The sequence below is a fragment of the Chelonoidis abingdonii genome, chromosome 1 (genome assembly GCF_003597395.2).
Source record: "Chelonoidis abingdonii isolate Lonesome George chromosome 1, CheloAbing_2.0, whole genome shotgun sequence".
Lineage (NCBI taxonomy): Eukaryota > Metazoa > Chordata > Testudines > Testudinidae > Chelonoidis > Chelonoidis abingdonii.
This window is the reverse complement of record NC_133769.1, coordinates 95378634-95393608: the sequence shown is the minus strand read 5'-3', so window position 1 is coordinate 95393608 and position 14975 is coordinate 95378634. Positions and strand designations below refer to the sequence as shown.

At 42.9% G+C, this 14975-nt stretch overlaps 1 protein-coding gene across 3 annotated transcripts; it reads right to left on the bottom strand.

Moving 5' to 3' along the window:
* Positions 1–4572: 4572 nt before the first annotated feature.
* Positions 4573–14600, bottom strand: LOC142047089 (uncharacterized). 3 transcript variants are annotated; one of them, XM_075067733.1, is made up of 8 exons: positions 14127–14600; positions 12381–12470; positions 11847–11909; positions 10491–10571; positions 9018–9213; positions 7130–7240; positions 5966–6055; positions 4573–4895 (listed from the first exon to the last, which is right to left on the bottom strand). In XM_075067733.1, the coding sequence occupies exons 1-8, from the start codon at positions 14225–14227 to the stop codon at positions 4641–4643; spliced, it is 987 nt and encodes a 328-aa protein (XP_074923834.1). In that variant the 5' UTR covers positions 14228–14600; the 3' UTR covers positions 4573–4640. The 3 variants fall into 3 exon arrangements, with proteins under 3 accessions (XP_074923834.1, XP_074923832.1, XP_074923837.1); XM_075067731.1 differs by having other exon boundaries at positions 12381–12485; positions 14127–14596; XM_075067736.1 differs by having other exon boundaries at positions 12381–12517; positions 14127–14190.
* Between the last annotated feature and the right edge of the window lie 375 nt (positions 14601–14975).

Below are 14975 nucleotides of genomic sequence, written 5' to 3'. Positions count from 1 at the left end.
CGTGTTTGGCACTGCGGTAGCTACAGGTACTGCCACCAGGGTAATCTATACTGGGGTAAGTCACTTTTTACAGCTCATCTGTGCTAGGGGGTTGCGCAATACAGAGCAGAGTGAAGCCAAGTCTCTATGAGAATGCACACTTCCATACAAGGCTTTCAAAATGGCGGCTGCAGCTGCCAAGTCCTAGAATAACCAAATGCAGTTTGCAAAAACCAAGTCTTGTCTGATACAAGTGCCATACCTACACCACATGCCTCAGTCAGACATGTCCCCTGCCCATTTGTTCCTTTTGCTCAGGCCCAGCTATTTATCACCTTCTCATATTTCTTTCTAGTTAGTCTCACTTTCTGGCTGGCAAGTTCTAGCCCAGCATTTCCAGCACTGCAGGAGAAGGGTTAAAGTTAAAGAAGACATTTCATTTTTGATATCTAACATAATGGAAACACATCTATTTGTTTGAGAGATTGAACTCTTCCAGTTGCTATGCATACTTCCACCTTTTCATGTTCTCTGTATGTATAAATATCTCCTGTCTATGTGTTCCATTCTATGCATCTGAAGAAGTGAGCTGTAGTCTATGAAAGCTTGTACTGAAATGAATTTGTTAGTCTCTAAGGTGCCACAAGTACTCCTGTTCTCTTTACATCTATTTGTAACGCAGTTTCAAAGAAGTTTGAAGCAATGAGCTTTGTCTGTCCTAAATTAACTGACTGCATCTCTAACATTTACTACAACTTCTCTGGTTTACAGTTTTGTTTGTTTCTTTTTCTTTTTCATAAAGGTGCAAAATGCTCTCTTTTCTGCTTTTCTGCAAAGCATGCTGGGTCACCATATAGGTAAAGCACTGATTTAGTTTTAGTACCTTATGGAAAAGTCTGAAAGAATTTACTAAGGATGAAACCCATAAAGTTTCATAGAAAATTACTTTGAAAACCTAAAAATTGCAATAGAAAATGAAATCTCTCCTATAAAAAATGTATAGAGTATCTTTAACTAGCAATTGAATAAGGTTTTTTCCATAAGAGAGATACATTTATGCAAATCATTGTTTGCTGATATGGCTTATGTTTGCATATTGTTCACTGGCTACCCAAGGGGAAAATAAGCACTTGAAAATGGTATCCAAGCATTTAACCAGAATCCAGATGGTGATTTTGAAAGTGAAAACATTCTGGAAAGAGATTAATGCTATGATCAAAGGACTACAAGAGAGACATGAGATGACAGAGATGTTGTTTTCTGGTCTGTCAAAGTATAAAACAGAATTCTCTGAAGGTGTGACATCTGCTGAAAAGGTAATGATTCCCATGCACAGTAGCAAGGCACACTTGGGCTCTGATTCTGGGCTGCTATGTGGCTCCTTTACACTGCTCCTGCAGAACAAAGAGGATGAAAATCAACCAGATCTTCCCACTGGGGAATCTGCTTCCACCAATCCAGTGTAAGAAGGGTTTACTAGTAACATAAGGCCTGCAGAATGGGCCTTTACTGCTTCCCATTTGCCGCCCTATGTTTATATTGTGCCAGGGGGAGGGAAGACGCATGTGGGGAGAGGGAGTGGATGTGGCTGGAGAAATCATGGCTGGTATGTAGAAAGTAAATAAGGAAGTGTTATTTATTCCTTCTCAAAACACAAGAACTAGGGGTCACCAAATGAAATTAATAGGCAACAGGTTTAAAACAAACAAAAGGAAGTAATTTTTCACACAACGCACAACCTGTGGAACTCTCTGCCAGAGGATGTTGTAAAGGCCAAGACTATAACAAGATTCAAAAAAGAACTAGATAAGTTCATGGAGGATAGGTCCATTAAAAGCTGTTAGCCAGGATGGGCAGGGATGGTGTCCTTAGCCTCTGTTTGCCAGAAGCTGAGAATGGGCAAGAGGGCATGGATCACTTGATAATTACCTGTTCTGTTCATTCCCTCTAGGGCACCTGGCATTGGCCACTGTCAGAAGACAGGATACTGGGCTAGATGGACCTTTGGTCTGACTCAGTATGGCCACTCTTCTATTCTTATGTTATGTTAATCTTCTGAATGGTTCCTTTGGGACAATTGCTGCCAGGACATAAGTTAGGGCAGCCTTTGAAGCTGCTCTAGCTTATTCTGGGGACTGAACTGGCTCCTGACAGCCCCAGTATCCATGGTGTGTAAAATGGCATTGTCACCTTTGTCCCCTACTCCATATTGTGGGCTACGCCAAGCTCACTGTGGTTGCAGCCAGATATCTGAGCCAGTATCTCTGTTATGTCGGGTCATCAATATAGACATTTTTGCAAGCCTGTACTAGGAATGATGTGATGTTCCCGTGGTGTTATCTGGGCTGATGAGCTGCTAGGTCACTCCAATCCTTGTCTCTGGGAGCCAGCCTCACCTTGCTCTGCTGTGAGAACACTCACTCCTGTGCTGTTCACGCGGAGGTGTGAACTGCTCCTCTGTTCCCGGAGAGTTTTGCCTGGGCTTGTTTTAAGCTATGAGGACACATTTTCAGCCTCATAACTATATACATGAAATTATGACCTATAACATCACTATAACAACAATGCTCTGTGTATCATGAGCCTTCTGAAGACACCCGACATGCAAAGTTTGCATTGGATACCACACAATCATATTATAAGGATGAACATGGAGGTGCCGAGTGTTCCCCCGAGATACAGAGTGTCACAAATGGATGGACCAGTTCAGATATAATACGAATCTACTTGGACCAAAACAAGAACCATGCTGAGATTTAGAAAAGTTTGGTTGACTTATTCTTTTTCCACCTGGAACTTCCAAGCAGGACCAAAATGGAAAGCCCTCATATACCATGAGCAAAGATGTTCTTGTTGGTATGTCTCACCTCTCAGAAGCCAGAAGTACTGGAAGTCACATGAGAAAAATCAGTTCTCCCAAGTTTTCCAGCTCACTTTAGCACAGGCAGAGGTTTGGAGTAGCATTTAAATGTCAATGTATTTATCTGGACCTCTAGTCTTTCTGAGATATTGCCCATTTCACTTTCTGTTGGTCAGGGCTGTTGGCAGCTATGATCATGTTAGGTGCACCCTGCATTCTTTACACTGACTGGCTGTAAAGCAGGAGCTGGATTTTAATTTGGTCCAGATAGTTTTTTTAAAGATTTTAGGTCAGTTCCCCAGCTGGTGTAAATCATTATTGCTCTATTACATAAGTGGAGCTGCAACAATTGACAACAGTTGGGGATCTGGGTTCCTAATGGTACAGACCTAGGCCAGATTCAAGATCTCAGTCTGGAGCCTTTTTCTCTGGGATATATTTGTATTCCCAAGTCACCAGCTTTTCAGGGATCCCTCCACTACAGACCAGGTGGTGGGCATTTGGGTCCTCATTTGGGTGATCTTCTGGAAGTCACTTCTCCTTGAGATTTGTTTTAGCCCCTCCCTGACTCTTTTTAAATGACACTAAAATGTGTAGCACTTTGGGGGAGAGGTGCTTTATAAATACAAATAGTCACTGTTATTATTTTGACGATCAAATAGAAATGAACCATGTGACTTGGATTAACCTTCAGCCTCTTTATTTTCATTTTTTTTTGTTTTATTAACCAAGGCATGTTACACCATATTAAATAGTACATTATGTTGGCTTGGAAATTGTACTCTTGTCCTGTTTTATAATTCTAAGCTGAGATGCTAGATAATTTGAAGATGGGTATCTTGGAGAGTCCAAAGTTAGATGCAGAAGTGAATAGGTCAGTTTAAGTGGATAATATTGTGTCCATGCTTGGCATTCCAGGAGTAGAAAGGTGTAATGAGGGGAACAGAAATGAGCAACCAAACCATAATACATGTACAAGAAAATGAATACATGCTTTCTAGAGACTCATCTTAACTTCACAAGCCAAACCCCTTTCTAAAGATGTTTATTTTACGCAAAGTCTTTTTTGCAGTGTTTCAGCCAAGGTTAGTTGAGATCCTGTTTTCACAAATGTAAACCACTGTTCATTTACTTCCTAGGTGCAGGATAAAATGGTGTCTTTTTGTCTTCTTCCTATATCTCCCAAAGTTCATTGTCTCTAGTCAGGGGTGCTATCACTCCCCCATTACTTGTTTTTTCCAGTGTGCTCTTCTCTATTGACTTCCCCTGGCTCTGTTGACTTCCTGTGTAGATGGGGATTCCATTGTGTTAACTTACAATCTGAATTTACATTTTGGCAGAGAGAGACGCATATTATCTCCTGTTTGGAAGAAAACCTGCCTTTCTCTTTGGTTGGTGACTCATACCTTGATATCAAATCTAAACATATTTCACGTACAGGCTTATAACCCCGCACATAATATCTGTACATACATTTCACAATCCTATTAATGACCAACATGACCATGGTTTTGAGACCTCTCATGGCATTCTTTATAGATAACTACTATGAAAGCTGTGTGCAAGGTATAATGTGCTTGTCAAGCCTGTTAGGATTTGCTGCTATAAAGCAGTGAACTCTTTGCCAGCAGGCACCAGTGGTCTCTATGTCACATCCCCTTCCAGGAGTATATGCTACAAGAGCTAAAACCTGAGCATTTCCTGAATAAAAAAAGACACATACTGCAAGGCTGCTCTTTCACTATTTTTTTTATTGTTTTATATCACAGAGGTATAATCAGATTCCAAACAACCATTCCATTTAATCGTAGATTACAGCTTTCTTAAATACTAGTCTCCCACGTGCCAGCACGGGCCACAGAAAGTTTAATGACATCCTATCCTCCACGTTTTTATTGTCCACATGCTGTATGCAAGAGATTGGGATTCTTTCCTCTGTGGGCCACACAGCTTTAATGGGCGGGTTCTGAAGAAGCAACAAACAGTAAATTTTGTAGCACTCTGCTGTGAAATGTACCAGTGGCTGAAACTTCTGTAGATCAGGAGGAAGTGAAGGCTGAAAATAAAGTGAGGACATTGAGTATCATAGGGATTTTGCAATGTTGTTATGCTAATTGTTAAGCAGATTCTACCACCTCCCGTTGACTCAGTTTGCAGCTTATAAATATGGAGTAACTGACACCAGTAATGGAATTCATAAACCAGAACTGATAGTGGTGAGGGAAACACACCCAGGGATCTTTTATTTAGTCTGATCTCCACACCAGGAGAAGTTCTAGATTATGGGACTCAGCATGCCAGAGGCCTGACAAAATTCCTGGGCTGTCTTTTCTCCCACATATCCAAATAAAGCCTTTCAGGAGACCAGAGAAACCAGGGATTTTTGAAATGTCCAAACTGCAGGCTGACCACACAGGTCCATTGCTGTCCTGATGGACATTTACCACAAGAAACAGGACAGAGTCTGGTTTTATAGAACTGGAATATAGGTATTGAAATCAGAGTTCCACCCACTTACGATTGTCCCAGTTGCACATAGCACAATGTAATGTCCAGCTTTCATGGGCCAGCATAGAAGCCAGATGCACATTCTCTATCAGCCCCTTCTGGCCGATGGAAGGTGTGGCATTAACTGGATGTGAAGGGAGGAGCATCTAGAGCTCCTCAGCCAGAGGTGTTACTACGATGTGCAGCTATGCTACAAACTTACACTGGCATTTTAACTACATCCCTGAGGGGGTGTGAAAAATCCACACCCCCAAGCAATGCAGTTATACCAACCTAGCCCCCAGGTAGTCAGTGTTAGGTGGACAGGAGGGCTTCTCCCATCAACATAGCTACTGCCTCTCATAGAGGTGGATTTCTTCCGTTGGCGTAGTAGCATCTTCACTGAAGCGCTACAGTTGCACTGCTGCAGTGTTTTACGTATAGACATGCCTTTTGAGCGGGGCAGAAAGAGGAGTAAAAGGGAGGTGCTGGACAGGAAAATTCTTGGAGTTTGGTGAATCTCAGCCCCCTGGTAGACATGGACGATACAGCACAGAACTCAGTGGGGTGTCTTTCAATACCGTGAGTTTCAGACATTTTTCTAATGGAACCCCCTTCCCAGGCTTGGTATTTACTCACCCTACTCTTGGCTTGATAGAAGTCTTCTCCATAGTTAAAATAGAGATGTTTAAGGTGATTCTTTATCTCTCTTGCCAGCCCAGGGGGCAGCTACAAACCAAACAAAGAACGAAACAGCCTGACTTAGCCAATATGAAATGGGAATAATCCAATTCCTGGTTATTGGCCCAACAGTGATTTGGAAACTTCCATCTCCCAAGGTTTGGGCAAATGCCCAGACTGGGACATGGGGTTGGAAGGAGGTTTCTATGTCTTGTAAGTGCATTCCAGACAGTCAATGACAGAATTAGTGTCTCAGTCATGTGACCTACCACACTACATATGACTCAGCCATTCTCCTGTCACATCATTTACAAATATAAAGGAATCACAGTTCTCCCATCTGCTCTGCCTGTCCTGCACAGCTTATAATTTAGCTCATGTTATTTCCATTGTAGCTGCCTGTCTATGTTAGGCTTCCAGCCAGGGCCGGCTCTAGGCACCAGCAAACCAAGCATATGCTTGGGGCAGCACATTTTCAAGGGCAGCATTATGGCCATATTTTGTTGTTGTTGTTGTTGTTGTTTGTTGTTGCTTCCAGCGGCAAAAGCCTGGAACCGGCCCTGGCAGCAGTGCGGCCGTGCACTGGGGCCGCTGTGGTTCATGTTGGGGAGCAGCATCTGCACCTTGTGGCTGGGCCGGGCAGGCTCCAAGTGGGGGACACTCAGGGTGGGGGCCGCCCATGGGGTGCATGGAGCCGCCTGCAGCTGCCGCAGGATGGCCGCCCCCCAGCACCATAGCCGGGGCTGGGCGAAGCGGCCCAAGCCACCCAGGGACTGCAGCAGGGCAGCCAGAAGCAGCAGTGGGCCAAAGAGAGCAGGGCGCTGCCGTGCGGGGCCTGGGGCGGCAGGGGATGTGAGCTGGGGAGGGCACTGGTGGGGGGGAGAGAGCCAGGGCCCGGGTTGGGGGCAGCCAAAATTTTTTTTGCTTGGGGCGGCAAAAAACCTAGAGCCGGCCCTGCTTCCAGCATCGCTCACACAGTTTGTGCTGAACCAGGTTTAGCAACTGTGGGACATTTGAGATATTTCCCTTGTGTGAATAAGACTGTAGAGAGGTGGCAGATCTAAGCAGGTTACCCAGCTTCCCGCTGCTACCCAAGTCCTAATGCACTATAATGTTAAATACCTGTTGACTGTCAAAGAGGCTTGTGGTTTTCTTCGAAACTGGAATCTCGAGGAGTTCAAAAATTTGCTTCAGTCTTTGTGACAGCTCTTCTTCACATATGGAAAACACAGCCTGCGGTGCAAAGATAACAACAGATCATTGTAAATATTGATGAGGATCAAGAGTCATGGTGCAATACATACAAGACTTAAATCTCATCTTCAGTAGAGAGATCATTCGACTGTAACATCCCTCAGTCAGTAGAAATGCACCTTGAATCCATGTGCAAAAAAGCTTCAGGTAGCTGTCAGGGATTGAAGTTATTTCAAAAATAGCTAGAGGTTAATCAGTTAAGAGAATGCCACTGTGGGTGCCTCTGACAGCAGTCACTCCATTTCTGTGCACCTGTGCTGTCCTCTTAATATACAGTGGTGATTTTTTCCCCAATACACCCAGTCTTGAAGCAATAATTAGAAATCAAAACTAGATCTCCTATGTGGCACAGCACAAGGAATCAGAAGGAAACCAGACAAGATGCTGCAACACTCTCAGCTGATGCCTAGTTGGAGTGAGAAATGGCAACAAGGAATTGAACCTGCTCTTCTGAATGCCAGGACTGTGCAGCACCATTAGGCTGGTCTCCATGACATTCCATAGGCCATGCTGGGCTGGAAAATAAGAGTTAACAGCATAGTAGCCAACCCTTTTGTGACACTTCCCAGGGTTACCCAGGGTTGTGAGGCACCTCACTACCACCTGCCCTTAGTGTGAGGAAGTCTTTTCTCTACCTGCTGTGTGCCAGCTCCCTGACTCCCCCAGACTCTGGCAACACAAGCCCTGCTTTCCAGGCCTCCGCAGGCCTTGCTTCTCTGTACAGGTTAGCAAGAGGCACCCACCCCCTATTGAGTCCTCCGCGCATCCTCATGGAGCATCCAGCCTCTAATTCATTGAACACTCTTAGAACTCTTAGATTCTCTGCTCCCAGGACACACCAGCTTACTACAGTCAACTCAGGAACACCACTCCGCTTAACACACAGCACTTAGATACATGGATAGTGAAACAAGAATAAGGTTGTTGTTTTTTTAATCAAAACGCAGAGAGTCAAATGATAGTAAGTAACAATGCTGGAAACAAATAGTTACATATAAACCATAACATGCTTGTTTCAGCTAAACTAAACTCATAAAGTATTCCTCTGTCTCTTCCAGGAGAGCTTACTCCCAGTCTTTTCCCTAGCATTTTCAACCAGGATGGCTGAGATCTCTCTTTCATAAGATCAATCCAGCTGGAAACTTGTCTTCACAGACTGAAGGATGCCAGAGCATCTCTCTGCACTCCCCAGATATACCAAGCCAGAACTTTGATCTTCACCTGAAAACAGGGCACCCTCAGCTCTTTATCTCTTTCAGTTAATTTCCTTCTAAAGTTTCTGGAAACTCTTAATGAACAAGTGACTCAGTATGGGAATAGAATTTTATTGTAAGGCACACAATGGCTCATCAGAGAGATAAATATCTCTCTCTTCCTGTCTGGACAATTTGTCTCATGGTGCACTACATTTCAGTGACCTGCCTTCAACCACCAGTCCTACAGAGCCTAATTTTCAGCAGATACACTTAGCTCCTCACGTATTCGCTATACATTCCTTTTACAATGATTATGATGTCATGTGTGACACAGGCTTTCATTAAAGACCATACATGGCATTCTTTTGATGAACCTAGGGGATCCCCATACCCTTATGCCCTCTGTCAGTTGGCATCAAGAGATGCTTAGGTCACATCTAGTTTCCTGCTTGATCCTGCAAGTACCAAACGCCAGGTCATTAGACTGGCTCATACGGTGCGATTATTTTTTCAAGACTTTATACATTTGAGTTCTAGGATGGATATGAATAGGAACAAACCTTAATTATGGTGCTACCTTTTTCATATGTCATTGGGAAGGCAGAGCCACTTGCAGCACATTTGGCTTTCTCCCATTCATGTGTCCTGAGCCCGTTGTACATTTCCAGTACATCTGCTTCTTGACAAGGGTCATTCAGCTTCTCAGAGAACTTATGACTTCTCATTGCATTGGCCAAGACAGGCTCCAATCCAGGGCTAAAAGAGGGGTTAAAAAGTTCATTTAAAAATGGAAGCGCCAGATACAAAGGAGAACCATCAAGAATAAAGGGATATTCATAAAGAATAACTAATAATAATCTGGAAATAGTTTATGAATTGCCATATAATTCACAAGACACAGCCTCCACTCTGTATTTCCCAACCCTAAACTGATATCTGCCTGACCAGGGAGCATCCGGGTGTGCCAGATTCTGTCTGGAAAAGTATCACCCTCACAGTGATATTCTACAAGTGGCAGCTGGCATGATCTAAACAGCACTTGGGTTTTGTCTTGAGAGCTTGCCTCTTTCATCTGCACTTGGGCAGTGGGACAGGCACAGAGCTGCCATAGTCACCCATCTCACTGCAGCCAGTAGTACACATACCCACTGGAGACTGAGAATCTGGGGAGGGGACACTTTGGCTGCCAAGGTGGCATAGAGGGGTTACAGCGTTGGGAGAAGGATCAGACTCTTTGTAGAAAGATAAGTTCTGGAGGAAATATTTACAAATCCCCTACTTTTGCTCTAAGACTCTTTTTTTCTTTCTCCACTTTTCACATTCTTCCTCCTTCTGATGAAACTTTTCTGTGCTGATCATTCTGGAAAGCTCCATGAAACAGCTTCATGGACAAAATAAATATCACCAACCAGTCAATGACGCACAGGACACTCCCATCCCAGAAGTTATGAGACAGTCCCAGCTTCTCACCCATCTATTCTGCAAGCCCAGCTCACAGGACAGTTATTGTCCCAGATGTATTTATGGCCTTGCAATGTTGTGATGTTGCTGTCACCAAATGCAGTGTTATTACATTGTGGATTTCTTGTTTCACAGGTTGAATACACAAGGCACTTGACGGAATTCATTTAGATACTGAAGGGATTCGCTAGCCCCGATATTTCTACTTAGGAGGAAGGTAATGTGTGTTACAAACTATGGTCTGATCCAGCACCCACTGAAGTCAATATCAAAATTCCCATTGGCTTTGATAAGAGCTGGTTCAGTCCAATGTGTCAAAACCTTGGGTAATAAACATCTTTTGATGGACAAGCAACACTGCTTGTCCCTAACTCACAAAAATCTCCTTTTCCCTGAGCACAGACGTGTGCTGCTGTCTTCATGCACGTTCATGAAGTTTGTTCACAAGGTTGTGTTTTTAGAGTCCCAACAAGTTCACAGGTGACAGATGTACTAGAAAGATGGGAGCAGGGTGAGTGGTCCTAGATGAAGAGGCAATTCACAGAATAGCAACAAAAATACACACTACTCACTTCTGAGCGAAGCACTGACTATTGTTGGAGGCTTCCTGCGATCTGGAGCCACAGCAATCAGTCTCACTTGCTGCTTCCTGACTAGAGATGGGACAAACAACATTAAATAAAAAATGCAGATGGGAATAAATCAAAACCCAGAAAACTGAACTTTGGAGAAGTTCAGATCCAGATCTAGATCCAGATCCAGCCTTTGCAGCTAGCCTACTGTACTTGGTTGAACAAAATCTCTGGATCCAACTTAGTCTGAATTTGGGGGGAAATTTGGATCTAGTTCCAATCTCTGTATCATGGATCACTTTCTGTTAACTACCAGAACTTTTGTTCTACATCAACCGAGTCTTGAGTTGACAAAATTCTAAGAAAAGCCTTTCAGGTTTGAAAAAAGATTGATTAGCTATTTCCCTTATCCTGGCTGCCTCTGTATTTCCTTTTTCTGGCTGGGATTGGAAGCTCCAAAATACCATGGAGAGAGGCGGCTGTCATTGTAATGCCATCCTGACCAAGCACAGAAGTTGCAGGAAATATCTCACTAAAGCCTGTTCTTATCCAATTTCCAGCCCAGTTATATGGGATTCAGATAAGGCTAAAGAAGATCCTTACTTTTGTGTGTTTATTGGAACCAACCTTTGCTGGATTTGCTCATCACTATTCTTGATCTTTTCAGAAGATTCATTTTAACATGTTATGCTTGTATATTGCATCTCTAGGGTACTGCCTCTCTTCTGTCCCCCACAGTACACCCTTTTCCACTCTCACCAGAATCTCAGCTGCCACCCTTCCTTTAAGAGCTTGTCAATGCTACCCCTTAAATAGCTGTTAAGAGGTCACTGCTAAGTAATGCAAGATTCTCCCTTTCCTCTAGGATCAGAGTATGCTATCATGGCAGCTGCACTCACAGTCCTGCCAAGTATAAGCTTACCACCTGCCCTTTCTATATCAGGAAGGGTGGCTTTATCCTGTGTCCTGCTGATGCACAAAGGGGTATTACCTATTCAGAAAACTATTTGGGATGGAGCTAAAATTCATCATAGTGTTTCAAAGCATGACATGATTTTAAGATGAAAATCACACAGCGTAATAAGGCTGTGGTGTTACATCACACTGTCAGATTTGCATTGCAAGACAAACTGAAGTTGATGGCAGCCTCAGGACCTGACCATGGAGAGCGATGCCAAGCCAGAGAAATGGAGCTAGTCCAATCACTAGGTATGTTAATATTTTAATATCAACACCCACAAGCGAGAAGAAAACCCAGAAGAGAAGAAATGTACAAGACTTCTTTGATATGATAGATGCTTGAGAAAGAATCACAATATTTTTCACTGTCATCGAGGTCTGATCCTCCCCACTTACCTGAGCCGTTCTTGCAAAACCTCTAGTCGTTTCTCTGCACCTTCAAATCGAGCATTCATTTCCCTTCCATCAGGCAAAGAACAATGCAAAGGGTTTAGAGTTAATAAAATATCCATAAAGTAATAACATCTGCAAAAGCTGAAGTCCCTCCCAAAATTTTTAGTCAGCCCTTCAGCAAAAAACCGAAACAGTCAAAACTTATATGGTTAAAAACATATCTGCTCAGCTGGGTGACCATGGCCCTGCCCTGCCATGTGGGAGACCTCTGATGATCTTAGCCACTCTCTCTCTGTCTCTTTCTCTAGGAGTCAGCGCCAAGCAATGGTGCCAAGGCACAACACTGAGCCTCTGGAGACAAGGAGGGCCACACATTGTCCCTCTAGCCAAAGAAGGGGCCGGCATCTCAATAAACAACAAGGAGGGCAAATGACAAGAACGGTGTGAACCTCAGAGATCCATTAGGAACATGAACACTTGTTTGGCCCCAAGGGTAGGGGTCTAAAATGGAATATAATTTCAGATCACCAAACTTACCTGAGTTTGTCTTCCATATATTTCACCCGTTGTTCCATCTTGGTTCCACCCAAATTTGTTAGCTCATCCTGTGGAGCCTCACTTTCACCTCTGGATGGCACAGAGCTATTGAGGATGATTGATAACTCATTAGAAGTCTTTCCAGCATAAGAGTAACAACACTGACAACACCTTCTATCCAGTAAACCCGTACCCTCACAGAAAAAAGAGGAAATTAATAAAATCTAAAAATATGAGAACAAAAAACCCTACCCCAAACAGATGTTTTACCCAAAAAGCATGAAGTGCCCCTGTCTCCGTGAAATCCACTCAAGACTTCACTATTGCTACTGATTTTATGTGGAAGGGATGAGACACAGTATAAAACCCTAAAATAGACAGATTAGCAATTATAACTAGAGCAGGATGAACTGGACAAGATAAAATAAGAACTCACCACACAAAACTTAAACTGAATCTAAAAACATTTCAGAGGTTGGGGGGGAAAATCTGGCTTGCTATTTTGCTTAAACCAGTCTTCAATATTTTTAAGATACTTTTATTTTAGAGAGTGTCAGAAAAAGAGAAAGACAGAAATAGGTTGTAGCATTCTAAAGATATTTTGCAGTTTCATGGATGCTTCTCTGTTTCTTAGTTCTTCCTAGGACCAGAAATTCCAAATATTGTTCTAGAGAAATTTCGAGCTCAGTTTTGCAGGTTCAAGATATTCCTGCAATTCAGTTAATGACTGAGTAAGGATCTGACCCCCTGCCACAGAACCCCAGTGTCAGATAAAGGATGAGGGAGCCTGGGCCATTGATAACTGCAAGCATAGGCACTGATTCCATGGCTGCTCTGGGGCTAGAACACCCACTGGCAGTTAACCTCCCCTCCCTCCCTGAGCGCCCTGGGTCCCTGTTCCTCTGCCTATCTCCCAGTATTTCCCGCCCAGCCACTGCTTGGCAGCGTTAGCACGCTCTGGGAGAGCACCCACGTGAAAGAGGGAAAGTTAGCGCCTCTGAACACAAGTCTATAATTCCCTTCTAGGGCTGCCTCATGAACTGCTGCCTAATATTAATAGAAGGAGCAGTTCTCTGGTTCTTCACTGGGTGTCACTGCTGTTGAAAACCTCTCTTTTGAAACTGAAACAGGATCTACAAACTTGCTCCATCGGTACAGCGATTGGACCCAAACCTCCAGATCCAAATACCCCCAAATTTTAGGGGAAGTCTAGCTTTGGAGCTGAACTGTGCAGCTCCACTCCAGATGTAGTTAAGACTTACTGCACAGACATACACTGGCCAAGCTTTTGCAGCTGAGCATGGGATGATTCAGGATGCATGTGTGTGTGCTTGCTGGTGAACTTAAATGAGCAGAAAGGTCAAGCTCAGCAGTGGTCAGTGAAAAAGCAAACCCTGTTTTCCCCTTGCAGTATGTGCGGGAACAATCATTTTGCTGTGAAACTACTTTAAACAAAAATGGCAATTTTCTAACTGGCGCAAAATCAAAGCACTTTAAGATTTCATTCAGGGGGAAAGTAGGGGACATGCAGAATTTTGTCATTTTTGGTTTAAAATATCTGGTCTTCATCCTGGATTGAAATTAGCAAATGCTAGGATTAAAAAAAAAATGATGCTGTCTCTGACTGCAAACACTGACAACAGGAAGAACGCTGCATGAGAGTTTCACAACCATTTTTAAACAGAAACTTAGAGCTCCTATTAAACATGCTGTGATTACCCACTGAGTTCCAATTGCCCAGCATACCTGTTGGTCTCTTCTGAAGTCCCTGTTCTGTGATCCAACTCCTTGCACTGTGAAACCTCTGGCCTAGCTGTGCCTGGGTTAGATAAAGCACATTGCTCCATGCTTCTATTAAAATAGCAAATGTCTCTTCCAAACTTTCCACACTGAATGCTTAACTAATTTATTAGACTATCATAAGAAAGCAAAGTCAATTTGTACAGTGTCCCACTTTGCCCACTCACACTCCCCTGAGCGATAAGTAATTTAATGCAGCTCTCCTGCAGGCTAAAAAGAGACTACTGCTGCTATTTATAGTTTTAAATATGTGGGAGGTGTTTAAGTGTGTTGATGGTATCCAGAGAAGTGGACAGACAATCTCTGCAAAACCAGAGTAGAAAGCCAAGAGATTTGCTGCCCTGGCAGTGGGAGCTTGATTTTAGCCACGATTCAATTTCTATTGAAGTAAATGGGAGTCTTCACAGTAGAACTGGGTGAAAAATGGATTTTGTGGCTTGTGGGCAGCTTCACAATTAAAAAAAAAAGTCCCAGTTCAAAATAAAAATGTAAATCTTGAACATTTTAAGCAAATTGAAAATTCAAAAATAAATCAGCAAAAAGTAAGTCTTATTTTGGCTCGATTGAAATGTTTTATTTCCATAAAAAAGAAATGTTTTATTTTGGTTTGAGCTGTTACATTTTAAAATAAAATTAAATGAAAATTTGAAACAAAGTTGTTTCCAACTAAACTATCAACAATCTTTGGTCAGAAAAATATTGAAACAGTCCATTTGGGATTTTTCAGCTTGACTTAAAAAATTCAAAATGAAAAACGTGGCAAAATTGACATGTATTTGCAAATGTTTGGCTGTT